This window comes from Chelonoidis abingdonii, chromosome 26 (assembly GCF_003597395.2).
Source record: "Chelonoidis abingdonii isolate Lonesome George chromosome 26, CheloAbing_2.0, whole genome shotgun sequence".
Classification (NCBI taxonomy): domain Eukaryota; kingdom Metazoa; phylum Chordata; order Testudines; family Testudinidae; genus Chelonoidis; species Chelonoidis abingdonii.
In genome coordinates this window covers 10,728,524-10,742,854 of record NC_133794.1, presented here as the reverse complement: position 1 = coordinate 10,742,854, position 14,331 = coordinate 10,728,524, and the positions used below count along the sequence as shown (strand labels likewise).

Here is a 14,331-nt window from a genome sequence, read left to right as displayed (position 1 = left end):
GAAAAGCTTGAAAAGACAAACCCTAAAGTCTCCAGAACTAGAAGGCAAATAAACAGAACCAAAATTCATTCTTCTTAGTTTATTTTAATCTCCATGATTTTTAAGCCACTGATGATTTTTTGGGTGAGTTTATGATTTTTGAACACTCGGGGGTGGCAATAGTGTAGGGGATGCAGTGGGGCCTGGACATGAGCATGTTTGCAGCGGCTTTGGCAGCCAGCTGGCTGGGGGTGGTGGAAGGATTTCCTGTTGTGCTGTGCACCAAAAGGTGGTTCTCTTGTGCAGAAGTACTTTGGCCATCTGTTCAGCCAGGCGGGTAAAGGTGCCCTTCTCTTGCCTCACCTTGTAAAATCACACTGCCTTTTGAGTTGCCAGTTAAGTGCTGTTCTTCCACCTAATAAATTTGTTTTACAGTTTTACTGAGGTTCCGTGGGAGGGGTGGCAAATGCATGTTACTGCTACTGACAAATTTAACTGTTTAAATAAAACTATGGGGGGTGGGGTTGTGTCACACTTTTAAATTAAAGTAAGTTGCTATTTTTCCTGTTTAAAACTGAAACTTGCTGTCGTTATAAAGCAGTATCCCACGTCACTTTCTTCACTGGTAGACACTCCAGCTCCTCCCACCTGAACTGGATGTGTGGCTGGTGGGGAACTCATTAGAAGTAAGGCACAGGGTTTTGGATTTTTTTCTTCATATAATGCACAGTCAACCTGTGGAACTCTTTGCCCAAGGACATTGTGAAGACCAAGACTATAACAGGGTTCAAAAAAGAACTAGTTAGGTTCATAGAGGATAGGTCCATCAATAGCTATTAGCCAGGATGGGCAAGGATGCAAAACCATGCTTGGAAGTGTACCTAGCCTCTGTTTGCCAGAAGCTGGGAATGGGCGACGGGATGGATCATTTGATGATTCCCTGTTCTGTTCATTCTCTCTGAAACACCTGGCTTTGGCCACTCTTGGAAGACAGGATACTGGGCTAGGTGGACCATTGATCTGATCCAGTATGGCTGTTTTTATCTTCTGAAAGTCAGGTTAATTAGCCATTGGAACAATTTAGGGAGGGATGTGGTGGATCCTCCCTCACTTAAAGTCTGTAAATCCAGACTGGATTTTCTAAAAGATCTGCTCTCGCTCAAACAGAAGTTACGGGCTTGGTGCACAGATTAGTCTTGGCTGAGGTCCTCTGGCCCATGTGAGGCAGGAGGTTAGATTAGATGATGATAATGGTCCCTTCTAGCCTTAAAATCAATGGATCAGTTGACACAGATCTGCCCCAGAAGCATTTCAAGACATTTAGTTTTTGTCTAGAGCAGCAGGAGTTACTGTTTGTCGGCTTGTGTCAAGTCTTTTGTTTTAATGGAAGTGGTAGGACTGTCACATGGGTTCTTTGATTATGGGACTCAAGCCAGGCATGAGGATAAAGTTTATCAGTCAGAAAATAACAACGGCTTGTTCTTCTCTAGCCCCTTTTGTCTGAACATCTCAGAGCCCTTTACAAAAATGAATGGTGGTGTCCATGTTTTAAAGATGGGGAAACTGAGGCACAGAACAATGAAATGACTTGGACAAATGTCTCATACAAGTCAGTGGAACAGAACCTAGAAATCTTGATTACCTGGCTCCCTTTTCTCGTGACTATCCCACACTCTTCTTCCATGGCTTGGAATAGAACCCAGGAGTCCTGGGTTTCAGTCTCCTGCTTTGTCATTATATCGCAGAGTCAAGGTTGAAAGACAGACTACACTGACACACTCACACCTCATTGAGCTGGGAGTTGCTGAATATTGTTTGTAAATAACATCTGCTGTGGGAATAATATAGTAACATCTAGCAGAAGCAACCAATATTTTAACATTTGTGAGATTGACTCATTTGAATTTCATGGAGATTGATGGGGAAGTGTCATGAAATTTAGCTGGGAAGAGGTCTTAAGATTTTGGCTAAATGTCAGGAATACAAGCTCAGTTGGCATGGACGACTGGAGCTTGAGTGGCTAATTACTCACTTTTATGACTTTTTCCACTTTCCTGGTGTGGTTCACATTGAGAAGTCATTAATCCTGTTCTTTCTGACCACACAGCCTATTACTCTGGCAAGAACTCCGTGTCCCAAATGCGGCTTATGCAATTAGGGTACAGAAGTAATCCCCTCCTCCTTAGCCAGAAGAGTGAAGGATGCGGTAAACCTGCTCAGAACACAGAAACCAACCAGTACAATGAATGGGCCCATAGTGTTCTCCACAGAGCACATGTTGTATGCGATATTTCTTATTTCACCTGAGAGCCCTAGTTTTACAGCGTTTTCTATTGGGCCTGGTCTGCGCTTAAAACTTTATATTGGCATAGCTATGTCTAGATAATACTATGGTGTAGAAAGTACGTAGTCCTGCCTTGAGTGCAAGGGACTGGACTAGAAGACATCTCAAAATCTCTTCCAGTCTTATGATTCCATGATACCTATGATGATATCTGTAATGTCCGTCAGGGATGTAAAAACACTGCCCTAGTGACCTAGCTATGTTGGCAAACCCCCCAGCATGGAAGCAGCTATGCCAACAGCCGAGCGCTTGTGTCGGCATGGCTAGCGTTGTTTAGGGAGGCAGTGTTCCTATACCAGCAGAAAAATTCCTTCTGTCAGTGTGAGCTGCATCTGCTCTAGTGGGTTATGCCGGTATAGGCTCTGTAGTGTCGATGTAGCCTTAGTGACTCCAGGTCCGTCTCTGAGCCCTTGACCTCTGGCAATGCATTTCTTGGTTGCAGAGCTGGCATTGTGTTACTCTTACCAGAGTATACCAGCTGGGCTACCTCTCCCAGTGAGGGGTTGAGTCTCTGGTTCATTTCTGTGAGGGAACTGGGTGGAGGTTATTGCACTTGGCTGAATGGCTTTTTAACCCATCTTTGCATTTAAACTGCTCCCCAGCCTGGCTTAATGTTCCTAGGTCATTGTGGCTCGTGTAATGCCGAAGCCCACTGTTAGGCAGGTGCATCATCCTTTCTTCAGCCCGGTAGAGAGACAGTGTGTCTCTTCCACTCTGCTCTCCCGCAGGACTACAAGCATTTGTGGGTCTGTAGCCAGAGATATTCTAAAGGCAGGATGCGATTCTGATCGTTAGGCGTCCTAGAATGTCTGCTAATTATTTGAATAAATAATGAAGACTCTCCAATGAAAGCTCCATGGCATTTAAAGCTGACACACACTATCTTGGTACATAGCAGAGGTCACCCAAGTTTAAGACCTTTAATATTCTGCTCTGAATGGGTCCTACTTAGTACAAGCTCCCCATGTTCTAATCAGGCCTAACCCTAAATTGCCAAGGATGGAATCCCCAGAAAGGAGACTTGGGCTTGTTTACATAAGGAAATTGACCGGAATATCTATTCTGCAATGGGGATTCCAAAGTGGATTAAGCTAAACTATAAAACAGGCACTCTTATTCCAGATTGAGTGCCCGCACAGGGAGTTATTGCAGAATAGCTGTTGTGCTTTAAATTCCCAATCTACCTTATTCCAGAATAATTTCCCCATGTAGACAAGCACCTATTCTATGTGTTGGGGAATGCCTAAAGTTAAAAAGCCAGTGGAATGGAGTGGTAAAATTTATATCCGTAGTAACTTAATCCGCATCAACCCCAGGAATCCCAAGGTCTGTTTTCTACAGTCACTATCTGTTGTAATTGTAGATATTTATTCAGCACATTTTGTACACCTAGTGTCTCTGCTTACAAAACACAGAATGATCTTACTAGAGAGACTTCCAGAATGACTGACGTGGGGATAATAGGTTTAGATATGATGGTGATAGACTCAAGATTAAAAGGCTACCATCTATAATGCAAAGAAGAGAGGCTGCTGGCAATCAGATTTCATAGATTCATAGAAGATTAGGGTTGGAAGAGACCTCAGGAGGTATCTAGTCCAACTCCCTGCTTAAAGCAGGGCCAGTCCCCAACTAAATCATCCCAGGAAGGGCTTTGTCAAGCCTGACCTTAAAAACCTCTAAGGATGGAGATTCCACCACCTCCCTAGGGAACCCATCCCAGCGCTTCATCACCGTCCTAGTGAGAAAAGTTTTTCCTAATATCCAGCCAGACCTCCCCCACTGCAACTTGAGACCATTGCTCCTTGTTCTGTCACCTGCCACCCCTGAGAACAGCCGAGCTCCATCCTGTTGGAACCCCACTTCAGGTAGGTGAAGGCTGCTATCAAATTCCCCCTCGCTCTTCTCTTCTGCAGACTAAATAAGTCCAGTTCCCTCAGATTTGGCTCCCTTCATTGAGTATCTGAAAGTGAATTACTCAAATCAGGAATGGAGATCCACTTGGCTTTTTAACAGGAGAGAATCCATTAGAGGGTGAATCTATAGGCAGATATCCTTGTTCCTAACTGTAGATAACCACTATGTGCTTTCAACAGCTATTTACAGTACAGCTTGGTCTCTTTGTTACGTTTGGAAAATTTGGGGGCTGTTCTTATTAATGTTTCATTCTTTAAAATTCCAATAAATAGTTTTAAAAAAAAAACCCACCCAGTTCATTAGACTCGGGTTATTTCCGTAATTTCTGCTTCTGCTATAGTAAAGTAATGTTACTTGCAATCCTGAAATAGCACCAGCAGCAAAGCGGCATCAGCATCACTATAGATAATTCCCCTTCACTCTGTGCTTGGCTTTTATATCTTCTTCACACTGTGGTGTCAGATAGCAGCCCAGTGCTTGCCGTGGGAAGCCCCCTGTAAGGATGCTGGTTCTGGCGGGACCCAACTGAGAGAGCCAATTCAGGACAAATTGCTTAGAGCAAGGGAGTTACAGCCCAAGGCTGGGGTTTCTGTGCACACCAAGGCAAACCAAACCAGCCAAACAAAGAAGACTTTGGTTTCATCCCACTGGCTAACCACAAATCACACAAGCAATTCCTTTAAACACCAGTTTCCCAATATCACCACCAGTGCCACTCGCTATGGGGACAAATGGTTATGAAAACCAATACCCCAGTAAAAGAAGAAAAAAGTTTTCTCCTGATCCCAAAGGACCAAGTCCCAGACCCAGGTCAATATGTTTATTAGAGAATATTTAAATAAGGATGATACACAGAGTTTGGCATGTGAGTCATTAGTCATCGGGGGCAACATACAGAGTATGGGGGGACGCTGGTATTTGGTTATGGGTTAGCATATAGTACATACAGTCTAATAATACAAGTTAGATCTTACCCACAAATTCATGCGTTGCCAATCTTTAAGAGTCTAATATCTAAAGGTTTATTCATAAAAGGAAAAAGATAGAGATGAGAGCAAGAGTTGGTTAAACGAAATCAATTACATAAGTGATATGGCAAAGTTCTTGGTTCAGGCTTGTAGCAGTGATGGAATAAACTGCAGGTTCAAATCAAGTCTCTGGAGAACATCCCCAGCTGGGGTGGGTCATCAGTCCCTTGTGCAGAGCTTCAGTCTGTAGCAAAGTCCCTCCAGAGGTAAGAAGCAGGACTGAAGACGAGATGGAGATGAAGCATTAGCCTTTTATAGGCTTTTCCAGGTGTAAGAACCTCTTTATTCTTACTGTGGAAAATTACAGCAAAATGGAGTCTGGAGTCACATGGGCAAGTCCCTGCACTTTGCTGAGTTACAAGGTGTATCCACCTTCTCCCCATGGGTCAATTGTGTAGCTGATGGTCCTTAATGGGCCATCAAGCAGGCTAGGCAGAGCTAACACCAACTTGTCTGGGGTGTCACCCAGAAGCAGAGCATAAGTTTGAAATACAGACAGTCTAGAGCCAGTATTCATAACTTCAACTACAAAAATGATACACACATACAGCTAGCATAACCATGACAGCAAACTGTAACCTTGTCTTAGACACCCTATGAGACCCCCTTTATACAAGATTTGGTGCCACTACAGGACCTTGGTTGCAACAATGATCTATACGGTCCCAGATTATGTCAATAACAGCACACCCCTGGTTTTAGGAGATGTAAACAATACCATGAAAATCTCTGGTTTGGTCGAGGCGGAGCAGGGAAAGACCTAAAATTAGACCACTCAGCAGCTGTGTTTTGGTTTGCAGGCGGAGGAGCCTGCATCCCAACGTTTCTTTTGCTCAGCCTCGCTGCCCTGGCACTGAAATACACAAACTACTTTGCTCTCCGAAATGTTGAGAGAGCAGGATTCCTGGCTCTCTTGCTGCTCTGCTCCACTCACAGTAACAGACGGCAGGGGCAGTTTGGCAAGCAGGAGACAGCGGAGGGTGTTTTGTCACAGACTAGCTTTTCAAGAGCCAGTAGATTTTCCTACGATCACCAGGGCATTTCAAAATGAAATATTGATCGAACCGCAGGCCTCTCAATTGTAACACTGTTCCATGTGGTTTTGTATGTATTTTTTCTTTAGTTAACGTCTTCCCTATATTAGCAGTTCACGCATCAGGTTAAGAATGTGATTGTTTGTTTTCTTTAAAACTGCATTAACGGTTGAGCGAGGTAGCAAAGAGAACCCCGTTGCAAACAAGAAATGCAGTGGGCTGGGTTGCAATGGAGAGTTCCGCTAATATTGCATTTGTGAGAAGTGAGTGGCCTGTTACATTACCTTCCCTCGTCATTTTTAAAAATCTCACTTTTTGTACTAAACCCTGGGATATTTGGGCAAATGAAATGTTTACTGACAGTCTCGTTCCCTCCATCACACAAGTGGACGTGTTAGTTATTGAGTCACTTTCAAGTATCAGCCACTTGTGCGAGCGTGGAGCTAGCTAAAAAGGTAACAAGAAAGGAGGTTTTGCTTTCATGAGTCTCCCCCCACTCCCCCTTGGATATACTTGCCTGGCCAATGCAGTTCTTCTTTTGAAAAAGGTGGGACAAATGTTGATGCCTTTTTAAGTATCAACACTCAGTCCTGGTCCAGGACTCTGGTTCTTAGATGCTACCACAATCCAAATCACGATTGTATTGTTGAGTTCCTAATAAATCAGTAAGCAGAGTTTTGGGTGGCTTGGTTGCAATGTCTCGGCAGTGTAGATCCATCTTCTGTACAGCTTTGCTCTGTGTCTCTCCCTCCCTCCTGCCCGTTCCCCTGACTTCAGTGTATGTTCTATTTTTAAACCCTGCTGCACTCTCTATTGCGGCATTTCTCTTCCTGAATTATTTATCATTGTTTGGAGCTGAATGGAGCAGTACGTTCTTTCCACTGCTCGCTGGTGTCCACGTGTCTGTCTTGAGCCGCTGACAGATTTGGTGCACGTCAAATCACGCTAGCCCCAGCTCGGAAGAGGCTGCAAGGGATGATGGGAGTTTGGCCATGACCTGCGATAGCGGGTGATCATTCAGATTTTGTGTAGTTAGTATTGGCTTTGCCAGGGCGGCAGGGAGGGGTGAACGACTGTGATGCCCTATGCTCTGGCTCGCATTCACAATGGAGTTCAGTTTCACTGTTTTGACTGCTGACAACTTGCACTTTGCTCTGGCTGCAGCTCAGGGAGGGAGAGAGAACCAGGAGCCTCTCCCTTGGTCAAGTACCCCACTGCGTTGGGATGCAGATAGATGTGATGGCTAAAGCTTGCTTTGGGCTCCATGGTGTGTGTGTGTGTTTTCATTTGTCTTTTTGGGGGGGTTGGCAGTTTTTTCTCTATCTTTCTCCTCTTCCCCAAATACAGACCCTTATCCAAAGGAGAAGGGAATGTCAGTGTTTACAAGGAATGGGTGGGAAGGACTTTGTTTCTGAGGGATTTTTCCAGCTACCTGCTGAAATTGATCAGTTCCTCTGCTCTCTTTCCCTGAGCGTCTCTCACCACTTCCTTTCCTTTCCTTCTCTCTCTTCTCCTCCTCCTGTCCCTGTACCCACCTCCTGCACCTATTCCCTGCTGGGGTTGGCTTCCTTTTAGCATGCTCCCTTCTCTCCCATGCCTTCTTCTTTACTTCTGGCCTCTCCCGCAAGGTGGCAGGGGGTTGTCCAGGCTGCTGCTTTAGTCCCTTAGTGAGAGGGAAGGAGCTGCACAGGTTCTCCCCTCTGCAAGGGGAGGCGTTGGTGGAGGAGGAGAGACAGCAGCAGCTGTCATTCCTCCCTGCGTCCTCAGCAGGGGCAGTGGAATGTGCTGTGCTGCTGGTTGGAACTGCAAGAGAAGCCGCTGCACATAGGTAGGGTCCCAGCTGCAGAGTTGTCCGCCCGGAGTATTTCATAACTGCATACAACCCCTCCCTTGCTCCTTCCTAGCTGTTACCTATTAGCTGTTACCACTTAAGAAAGAGATCTTGGAATCATTGTGGATAGTTCTCTGAAAACATCCACTCAATGTGCAGCAGCAGTCAAAAGAGCGAACAAAATGCTGGGAATAATTAAGAAAGGGATAAAAAATAGGACAGAAAATATCATGTTGCCTCTATATAAATCCATGGTAACGCCCACATCTTGAATACTGCGTGCAGATGTGGTCGCTCCTTCTCAAAAAAGATGTATTGGAATTGGAAAAGGTTCAGAAAAGGGCAACAAAAATGACTAGGGGTCTGGAACGGCTTCTGTGAGAGGAGAGATTAATAAGACTGGGACTTTTCAGCTTGGAAAAGAGATGGCTAAGGGGAGATATGACAGGTCTATAAAATCATGACTGATGTAGAGAAAGTAGATAGGGAAGTGTCATTTACTACTTCTCATAACACAAGAACTAGGGGTCACCAAATGAAATTAATAGGCACCAGGTTTAAAACAAACAAAAGGAAGTTTTTCTTCACACAACGCCCAGTCAACCTGTGGAACTCCTTGCCAGAGGATGTTGTGAAGGCCAAGACCATAACAGGATTCAAAAAAGAGCTAGATGAATTCATGGAGCGCAGCCTACTGAGCAAGGGCAGGCAGCGCCTTTGGGAAAGCTGGGATTTCCACACTGAGTCTAATCCCCTGTTAGGTGCCACATGGCCTGGAGTTGGAGCAAAAGGTAGAAGATGAATGTAGTGCAGTAAAAAAAATATGCATCGAGTGCAGCATTCCCTCTGTCTGAGATGTGCTCCTGGGGATTAATCTGTGAGCTGTTCCAGTCCAAGGAAAAGACCCCATTGGCTCTAATGGTGCAGGGTCCGTCCCCTAATGCGTGCTGTAGCTTGTGGGTGTAGTCAGTAATGGAAAACCAGGGCAGCTACTTCATTTACACTAGTCCTCGGTGTCAGGCCGACATTGGATCCCCGCCCCGAGCGCTGGGAGTCCGTCCAGAAACGTTTACGAACCGGAAAGCTGCTTAGCATCGTGTTCTCGTTGGCATGGGACAGGCCCAGCCCTACCAGTGTGCGTGATTGTTAGCGGCACTCCCGTCGTTGTTAGGCCTTGGAAATCTTGGTGGGGAGCAGAGAGGTGGGGGTGAGCTGGACAAGCAGGCTGGCCCCAGGAATAGTTAAGCAAGGTAACCAGCAGCACATGATTTTAAATTCCAGAGTGTGGTGTGTGCAGCCTGCCATTAATATCCAGTCTCTGAGCAGCAGACAAATGTGATGCCTTGCAGTGCTTTCCATATGATGCTTCTGTGATTCACGGTGAGCTGATACTTTTTGTTCACTGGAACGCAAATCTAGGGCAAAACACTTTCCTGTAGGATCCTAAGTAACAAAGTGCTAATTCTTGCCATGACCTAATTTGAGAATTCTCCTCTCCCACTCTCCACGGCCAACCCAGCCTCCCTCGAGCTGGCTTACATTTGACAGCTAAGATACAGTCTTCTGGCCCTAGCTCTGTCCTGGTATTGCCCTGAGCTGCTGTGCGCGGCAGAGGTGGCGAGGGAGGCTTGCAGCTTGTTCTGGGCTTGTGCAGCACAACAGTGGTGCGGTGTTTCCTGGTGGTGGGGGTGAGCTGAGGGCACCTGCCTCGACTCTGGGGTCCTTGTGTCTAAGTGTGCAAATCAAACTCCTGGTTTATGGTAGTGCAGGCAAAGGCTGTTGAGCTGGAGTCCTAGATGGCCCTGATACTTGGAACGCTCAAATTTCCCATGCACCCCACGTGGCTCCTGCTTGGGTCTTCGTCCCTGTTCTTGTGTGTCCTCGCTACAGCCTGCTCTGAAGGAAGCACGGAGCAGGCTGGCAAGTGGCATTGGCACAGGTATGCTGGTTTTCCTGGCTCAGGATAGCTGGAGGCAGTTCCCTCTGCACCATTTCCAGCCTGGCTGGAAGGGGCTGCTTGAGTAGTGCTAGATTCCAGGCCTCAGGGGTTGGCCCCCTCTCTCCCTGGAGATTTGCCCCGTCAGGGTCTCTATACCTGGATAACCACATGGAGTAGGTCGTTGTACAGTGATACGTTGCAGTTCGTGCTGCTGCTGCTTTCCCTGGCGTGAAGTCCAGTAAATCTCTCCCAGTGCAAATAATGGCTTTGCCCGTTTGCCGCAGGGACACCTACGCCATGGCTAGAATTGGGGCAAATCTCAATGTAGCTACCTGCTGCCTGGAGTCCCGTGGCCCCCTCTGCCTCTTTCCTTCCCACTGGTCATATGTTTACTGTGATGGGAACATGGCTGGCAGTGCCCATGACAGCCAGGCCGCAGCTCGCTCAGCAGTCGCTGCACAGCTAATGCAATTCCCCAACCCCATCCATGGGGGCGGGGGGGTCACTGCATCCATGTATGTGTGGATCTGCTGACCCCTCCCTTTGCCAGCCCTCTGGCCCAAGTGGCTATTCCCTCCCCGGCCAGCTCACTCTTTGCTACACTGATCCATGTCTCTGTGTCCCTCGGCCTGAGGTTACAAAGCAGACCTAGTGAGTTTTGCTCCCTGTTCCTATTCACCTAGCTCCCTTCGGCCCCCTCGGGAGCCCCAGGCTGAAGACCTGTACAAAGTGCTTGGACATGGCTGCCGGGCAGACTCTGCTCACTCCCTGACTGAGCAGTGGCTGTGCCAGGAGCACCTTCTCCTTGCACACTGAAATTTACGCTAGCTTTCGGTGCTGAATGCAACTGAAGGAGCTGGTTTCAATCCAAGCATCCTTACACAGGTACGGTGCTGCCTCCATATAAATCTGCCTCTCCTCATATGATGCTGCAGTAGCTGAGGTCGGCTGAGATGCTCATGTGAAATGGGAGGGACCTGGCAGCTGGAATGCTGTCAGCAAGGGGTCCTCAACTCTGGAACTCAGAGCCCAAATTGATTGTCGTTCCCAGCCCTTTCCTGGGTTGATTAGTAACTGTGACACATGAGTGCCCTTTAAATACATTGAAATCAATAGATGAGCACTGCCCCTCACCCCAGCTCCTGCTGGGTTTCAGTGAGCCAAGCTAGCCGTGTACGTACAGACCCACCGTGCTGCAGCAGCTTCACGCTGGGCGGACGCGGCCACACAACTGGGGTTTGCCTCAGTGCCATTCCGCCAGTTCAGTGCCATGAACTTTGTGCTCTCTAGTGCAGATGAGGCTAGAAACTGTACCTCAGGAAGCACCTTGTATTGCAGCTCTTGGGATACGCCTAACAAGCAGGTGACCCTTCAGCAACAAGTGGCTTCATCTGCATTTGCTTGGGAGGGAAGGTTCATGCCTGGAGGTGCTCCTTGCACCTGTGCTGCTAGCCTGTTCCCCAGTATTCCCATGCAACGTGTCAGCAGCCTCCTAGAGCACAAACAATGCCCTTTGCTTCAGCTTCTCTCCTGCGCTTCCCTGTCTCTGACCTAGATTTCATTGCGCGCACCCGGGATCTGAGCAAACAGCGCTCAGCTGTGAAAAGCAGGAGCTGGGCAAGTTACATGTGGGGCTTACCCGCCCCCCTGCTGTAATCCAGGCTGTCTGCGGGGGGCTGACACACTATCTCTTCCTCCCACCCAGGATTTTCTGCCTCCCAGTTGGGGAACAGGTGCAGCTGAGGAAAACCTCACACACGTTAGTTTCATGAAGGGGAAATGCTGCTGGCTCAAAAAGGAGGCGTGTGTTTAGGCTGCCATCTTTAAAAGGCCTGATGAGCCTGTACTGATCTGCCACCCTTCCTCCAGTGCAGCGCTCTGAAAGGTCCCGGGGGAGAAGCACATGCAGGCTGTGAACTCTCCCCCTGCAGAGCCTCCTGCAGGTGGCTGGGCTGTGAGTGAGGAAATTGCGTTAGTCAGGCTCTGCAGTATTTTCCTCTCTGCTTTAAGTCTGGCTTAATAACCAGCCGTGGTGTTTAAACCAAAGGGCCCCTGCAGGAGATGTGCCAGGCCTGCTTGGCCACGCGCCATCACACCCTCTGAAGCATGAGGGTAGGAAGGCCAGGCAGCACTACAGGGGCTGGAGGCGTGCTAGAGATTTCCTTTACCCCACTGCTCATTTTGATGCTGCACAGCTCCCAAGCTGCGGTACGCCAGGGGCTGCTCTAAGCTACCCTGAGTCAGAGAGGGGACAGGTTGGAGAGACTCATTGGAATGGCAAGGAACCTTAGGACTGCAGAGTGTATGGCGGGCTGGTTAGCTGGGCTAAGATCCCTGGCACATGCAAGGCTTGCTGGTAATTTTCCAAGTGCTTAATCCTTTGTCCAATTCTGTAGCTACTCCATGCATGGAGCAGCGTAAGAATCTGGACCCTGTGGAGCCCTGTGAAGTCCTGCTGGCCTGAAGAGCAAAAGATGCTGCCTGGGAGTAAGGTGACCAGAGCGGAGATCTCCAGGGTTAACCTCAAATCCAGAGAGTTAAAAGGATGGTGAGTTCTGGGGCTAATCACCAAGAGCCCTGTGGTTCAGCTGGGTTCGGTTGCCACAGGGAGTCACTCTGAGCACACGCTGCCAGACTAGCTTAGTGCTGAGCTGCGCAGAGCACTGCTGCAGAGCCAGCCAGTCACTGCCTCCCTTAGTGTCTGACTCCTCGCAGCTTTGCTGAGACCGTCTCTAGTACAGAGAGAAATATCCAGCCCTTGCCGCGTCAGTCTTGCAGCCTCAGGCCCTGATTCTGCAAGGAGGAATTCCAATCCATTCAGTTCAATGGGACAGTGTGTGGATGGAGTTATTCCCTGGGACGTTTGCAGGATCAGGGCCCACGTTAGGCAGTCAGTGCACACTCCAGACACATGGGTACACTTGGCAGAACGATCATTTGGACTGAGAATATCGATATTTATTTTCCAGCATTTTTTTCACTTTTGTCAGTTTGACATTTTCACAGTTGTGGGAAGTTCTGTGGGGTGTCAGACAGTAATTATTTAATGATAAGAGATGTGGAGATTTATAACCATTTAAAACACAAGCTGTTGACAGCACGTATCAGAATGGACAAAGTAAATATCCTTAAAGCAAACGCTAAGAAGCTGTCAAGCAGCATTTTTCGTACTTTGCCTTCCTGTACATTTGGTGATCCTGAGTGGAAATATTTTTTTTGTTGGTCTGTGTGTGTACGAGGACATCGACATTCATGGATAAAAAGTGAATCCTTCCAAGTCTACACAAAGGGCCCCGTTTCAGAAGAGCTGGGACTGGATTCATTTCCCTGCTTCACTTCAGACTCCTTGTGTGAATGTGAACAAGTCATTTAGTCTTAAGTGTTGCGTGTCAGGCATGGGGGGAAAGTCTTGAAATGATTGGGGGTGGATGGGTGGATTTAAGGGACTCTTACCTCATAGATCTGTGTCTTTCCATTTTGCAGCTTCTGATGTAAATGTTTCCTCAGGCAGAGTGTGATGAGACTATTTATAATTACCAACATCTTGAAAAGTTTTAGAGGGAAGACTGGCTGGTTATGAATATTCCTGTGTTGTTCACGTGGGTTCTGAGGTACGTCTACGCTGCAGAAAAAAACCTGTGGCCCCGAGTCTCAGAGCCTGGGTCAGTTGACTTTGTCTGTGGGGCTAACAAATAGCTGTGTAGACATTTGGGCTCAGGCTGGAGCCTGGACTTTGAGACCCCATTAGGGTGACCAGCAGGGTCGGCTCCAGGCCCCAGCACGCCAAGTGCTTGCTTGCGGCGGCATGCCGCAGGGGGCGCTCTGCCGGTTGCCGGGAGGGCGGCAGGCAGGCTGCCTTCGGCGGCTTGCCTGCGGGGGGTCTGCTGGTCCCACGGCTCTGGTAGACCTCCTGTAGGCGTGCCTGTGGGAGGTCCGCCGGAGCCACAGGACCAGCGACTGGCAGAGCGCCCACCGCAGCATGCCGCCGTACTTGGGGCGGTGAAATGTTTAGAACCGCCTCTGGTGACCAGAGGTCCCAATTTTATAGGGACAGTCCTGATTTTTGGGTGTTTTTCTTATATAGGCCCTTATTACTCCCCACCACCTCCTGTCTCGATTTTTCACACTTGCTCTCTGGTCACCCTAGACCCCATTCCCCATTGCTGGGTTTCAGAGACCGGACTTCCAGCTGAATGTCAACACTGCTGGTTTGAGGCCCACAGTCCAAGCCCTGTGCGCCCGAGTCAGTTGACCTGGGC

The 14,331-nt window shown here is 48.0% G+C and overlaps 1 protein-coding gene across 10 annotated transcripts in view; it reads left to right on the top strand.

The window, feature by feature from the left end:
• R3HDM2 (R3H domain containing 2) overlaps positions 1 to 14,331 on the top strand; it is a 108,407-nt gene that overhangs the window by 12,406 nt on the left and 81,670 nt on the right. For 2 of the 10 annotated variants that reach the window (XM_075061129.1, XM_075061117.1), the window contains exon 1: positions 12,521 to 12,620. The exons of 2 other annotated variants lie outside the window; for them this stretch is intronic. In XM_075061129.1, coding sequence (XP_074917230.1) covers positions 12,547 to 12,620 — 74 coding nt within the window. In that variant the 5' untranslated portion in view covers positions 12,521 to 12,546. Of the gene's footprint in view, positions 1 to 12,515; positions 12,621 to 14,331 lie in introns of those variants that run through there. 6 more of the 10 variants (XM_075061120.1, XM_075061119.1, XM_075061118.1 and 3 more) reach the window with 5 other exon arrangements.